The sequence below is a fragment of the Acanthisitta chloris genome, unplaced genomic scaffold, assembly GCF_000695815.1.
Source record: "Acanthisitta chloris isolate BGI_N310 unplaced genomic scaffold, ASM69581v1 scaffold24271, whole genome shotgun sequence".
NCBI classification, from domain to species: Eukaryota; Metazoa; Chordata; class Aves; order Passeriformes; family Acanthisittidae; genus Acanthisitta; species Acanthisitta chloris.
In genome coordinates this window covers 1-3,592 of record NW_008655765.1, presented here as the reverse complement: position 1 = coordinate 3,592, position 3,592 = coordinate 1, and the positions used below count along the sequence as shown (strand labels likewise).

General features: G+C 47.0%; 1 protein-coding gene across 1 annotated transcript in view; it reads right to left on the bottom strand.

Moving 5' to 3' along the window:
- The window catches only part of DDX52 (DEAD (Asp-Glu-Ala-Asp) box polypeptide 52), a 6,062-nt gene extending 2,844 nt beyond the window's left edge, over window positions 1–3,218 (bottom strand). Inside the window, exons 1-7 of the mRNA XM_009084060.1 lie at window positions 3,096–3,218; window positions 2,729–2,914; window positions 2,341–2,484; window positions 1,510–1,621; window positions 1,152–1,224; window positions 547–750; window positions 37–127 (exon numbers count right to left, since the gene is read on the bottom strand). Of these exons, the coding sequence (XP_009082308.1) occupies window positions 37–127; window positions 547–750; window positions 1,152–1,224; window positions 1,510–1,621; window positions 2,341–2,484; window positions 2,729–2,914; window positions 3,096–3,215 (930 nt within the window). The 5' untranslated portion in view covers window positions 3,216–3,218. The remainder of the gene's footprint in view (window positions 1–36; window positions 128–546; window positions 751–1,151; window positions 1,225–1,509; window positions 1,622–2,340; window positions 2,485–2,728; window positions 2,915–3,095) is intronic.
- Window positions 3,219–3,592: the final 374 nt, after the last annotated feature.

Here is a 3,592-nt window from a genome sequence, read left to right as displayed (position 1 = left end):
GCAGGAAACAGAATGTGCTCAGTCTCTCCAAAATACCTTTTTAACAAGTTCTCTCATTGCTGTTAGTTTTCCTGTCTCAGATCCAACAAACAGCAGCTCTTGTTCTACTGTCTCTGCTGCAGAGTTTCTGAAACCAGAAATCCAACAGAAATGTGCTCCCATTAGTGGTTTTTATATAGATCTGATACATATTTGATGCATTAAACCCCATAAAACCTTACTGCTGAATGAGAAATGCTTCTAAATAAAACGTGTTCCTCCAGCACATGCTGAGATTAATGTTTGTTTGCTTATAAAGTAATGGGCAAAGGCAAAGAACAAAACTTACTGCACCAGGACACTCTGCTAAAATTCATGTTTACTGGATGATAAAATAATGGGCATAGGAAAGGAACATTTTCCCCAAAGTGTAAGAAATATCTGTGTGCCTACACGATTTTTTTCTGGAGACAAACCACTTGCAGTTCTGTGACTAACAACATCATAACACCAAGGACAGTGAGGATACAAAGAAAACAAATCTCCCAGGATATAAAACACACCTACCTTGCTCCCACAGAGACCAGGACAATGCTGTCAAGGTTGAGCTTGCACCACTCCTCCACGTCCTGCGCGAAGGTTGCGCTGAACAAGGCTCTTCTGACCAGGTGGGATGTGCATGCCAGGAACACCGAGGCCAGCTGGTCCCTGAACCCCGACTTCCCCTCCTCAAACAGCTTGTCTGACTCATCCACCACCAGCCACTCCACACTGGGAACAGGGAGGTTTGCTTTTCAGTGCAGTCACTGGTGGGGAAGTGCCACCTTTCAGCGACCAAGACAGATTTCATAGAATCACAGAGTATCCTGAGCTGGAAGGATCCACAAGGATCATCCAGTCCAACTCCTGGCCCTGCACAGCCCCAACAATCCCACCCTGTGCTGAGAGCATTGGCCAAATACTCCTGGAGCTGTCAGGCTTGGGGCCCTGCCCACTGCCCTGGGGAGCTGTTCAGTGCCCAAACACCTCTGGGGGAAGAATTTTGCCTAATCTCCAGCCTAAACCTCCCCTGATACAGCTCCAGCCATTCCCTCAGGTCCTGTCACTGCTCACAGAGATCAGTGCCTGCCCCTCCACCTTCCCCCTTCTGATCTGAGGCAAACTCCCAGTACCTGCTCAAATCTATTGCTGGAGGATCCTCTTTCAGCAAGTAAATGAGTCTGTTGGGAGTGGTAACCAGTATATCTATAAAAAGAGAGAAAAAAAAAAAGAAAACTGTTGAAAGAGACATAAACCAAACCAGTCTGACAGAGTCCTGAGAGACAACAGCTTCAACTCAGTCTGCCAGAAGTCCAACTGAAGAGTCCCTGTCAGGCTCACTTCCCATTTCTCCCCTGCCACTCAGTGGGTGTTGCACAACAGCTCACACACCTCAAGTGGCTTCACTCACCCCTTTAACACCACAGAGCCCACACAGAAAGGGACATTTTTCACATTTTTTAGAAGCACTTCAGCAGTTAAAACAATTACCAAACTTCTTGGAAGACTTGGGCCCAAACTTCTTGGCTGCTTCAGCTGCCTTGTGGATCATGTGGATTCTGAAGCCTGTGCCCTCTGCCAGCTTCACCAGCTCCCGGTGGGTCTGAAAAAGGGCACCAGAGGTTGAGCTTCCAAACTGAGTTCATGAGCTTTTCTCACCAGAAAACTGCTGACAATCACAGCACCATGGAATGGTTTGGGTTGGGAGGGACTTTAAAGCTCCAGTTCCACCTTCCACCAGCCGAGGCTGCTCCAAGCCCTGTCCAACCTGGCCCGGAACACTGCCAGCTGCAAACATCACCCTGATTTCAGTGTTAAGAGAAACCTGTCTAGTTTTCTTGGCATGACAAAAAGCTTTCTAACATGCATTATTCACTTGCAAGTTCTCACCATGCAGCTCCCAGGAGCCTCCTCTGCCATATGACTAAAAACTGTCCTAAGTTGGCTTTTTGTTTCAGTTTAACAACACAGCTCCAGTATGAAATTGTGAGCTGAAGTCCTGAGTTTGGGACAAACAGATAAACCTCTCATAGCAATCTCAAGTATGAAAGGAGGTTTGAAGAGCACCTGAGCATTGGGCAGTTTAAAAGAGGATCAAAGAATCTCAGGCCTCTAATCTAATCATTTAGATTAGGCTCAGATACCACATATGTACCTACTTCACACACAAGTCAAAAGGCTTAAAAGAAACATTTAAATTAGCTTTTTCTGCTATCTGAGGGTAATAAAGGAAAAAGACCTTTACTGAGCTGCAGTTTTACTGATTCAGAGTGGAAACACTGAAGCACATCAAGATGAGAACTCCTCTGCTCTCACACACACCTGGCTGGCAAGTTCTCGGGTCGGTGATATGATCAGAGCTCGGAATCCTTTGTTCCTGGGTTGCTTCAGATGTGTTAGGAGAGGGATACAAAATGCCAGTGTTTTTCCAGACCCAGTGGGAGCTGAAGCCAGAAGCTCCCGACCCTGTAAGGAAAACAAGAGGAGGTTATATTTCACCAGGAAAAAAGAGGAACTAAAACCTCATCCACATAAGAATCAACACTACAAACTGACCGAAAACTCCTTAGGAAAAGCACATTCCGAGAACACTGGCTAAGTTCTGAACTCTGCTGCAGCTGATGTATCTCTAAAGCTGTGCTACAAACACTGCCATGATCCCAGATTTTGCCCTAATCCCTGAAAGAACACACAGTCCCAGAGGACTCACATGCAGCATGACGGGAATCGCCTGCATCTGGATCGGAGTGGGGACCTGGAATCCTGCAGCCTGGATGTTCTCCATGATTTTGGGATGGATGTTGTACTCCTTCTGAAGCTGCTCAAAGGTGGCAATGGGGTCAGGGAGATCTGTGCCCTGGACATTGATCCTGTGCTGGTTCCTGAATCGGTTTATCTAAAAGGCAGAAAAACTCTTTCATCTCTCCTTGATGCCACAAACCAAACCTTGCATGGATTCAGCTCCTGGTTCTTTCCCCATACTCTGTCTCCCTCCCCTCAAGAGGAATTGAATCTCAATTCTCAAATGCCCACAGAACCCCAGGAATCTGCTGCTGCTCAGAATTCCCTGGTCCCACCTTTTCTCTCCTCAGTCGTTCAAGCTTCTCTGCAGTAGGTTTTTTCTCTTTTGCATCCTCAAATTTTGCTTCCAGAGAGGTCATCCACTTGATCCCATTGTTTTCTGACAGCTCTGGCATTGTTGCTGCTCCTGGGAGTTTCAAACGAGTTGAAATTTCCATCAGTAAGATGCAGACAAAAATTATGTGCCAGGACAAGGGGAATGGCTTTAAGCCGAGGGAGGGGAGATTTAAGTGGGATATTGGGAAGAAACTCCTCCGTGTGAGGTTGGTGAGGCACTGGCACAGGTTGCCCAGAGAAGCTGTGGCTGCTCCATCCCTGGGAGTGTTCCAGGCCAGGTTAGATGAGGCTTGGAGCAACCTGGGCTGGTGGAAGGTGTCTCTGCCCATGGCAGGGGGTGGAATGAGATAAGCTTTAAGGTCCTTCCAACCCAGCCCCTTCCATGATCCTATGGTAATTCTGCCAGGGCTACATATGTTTATATAAATACCTAGTG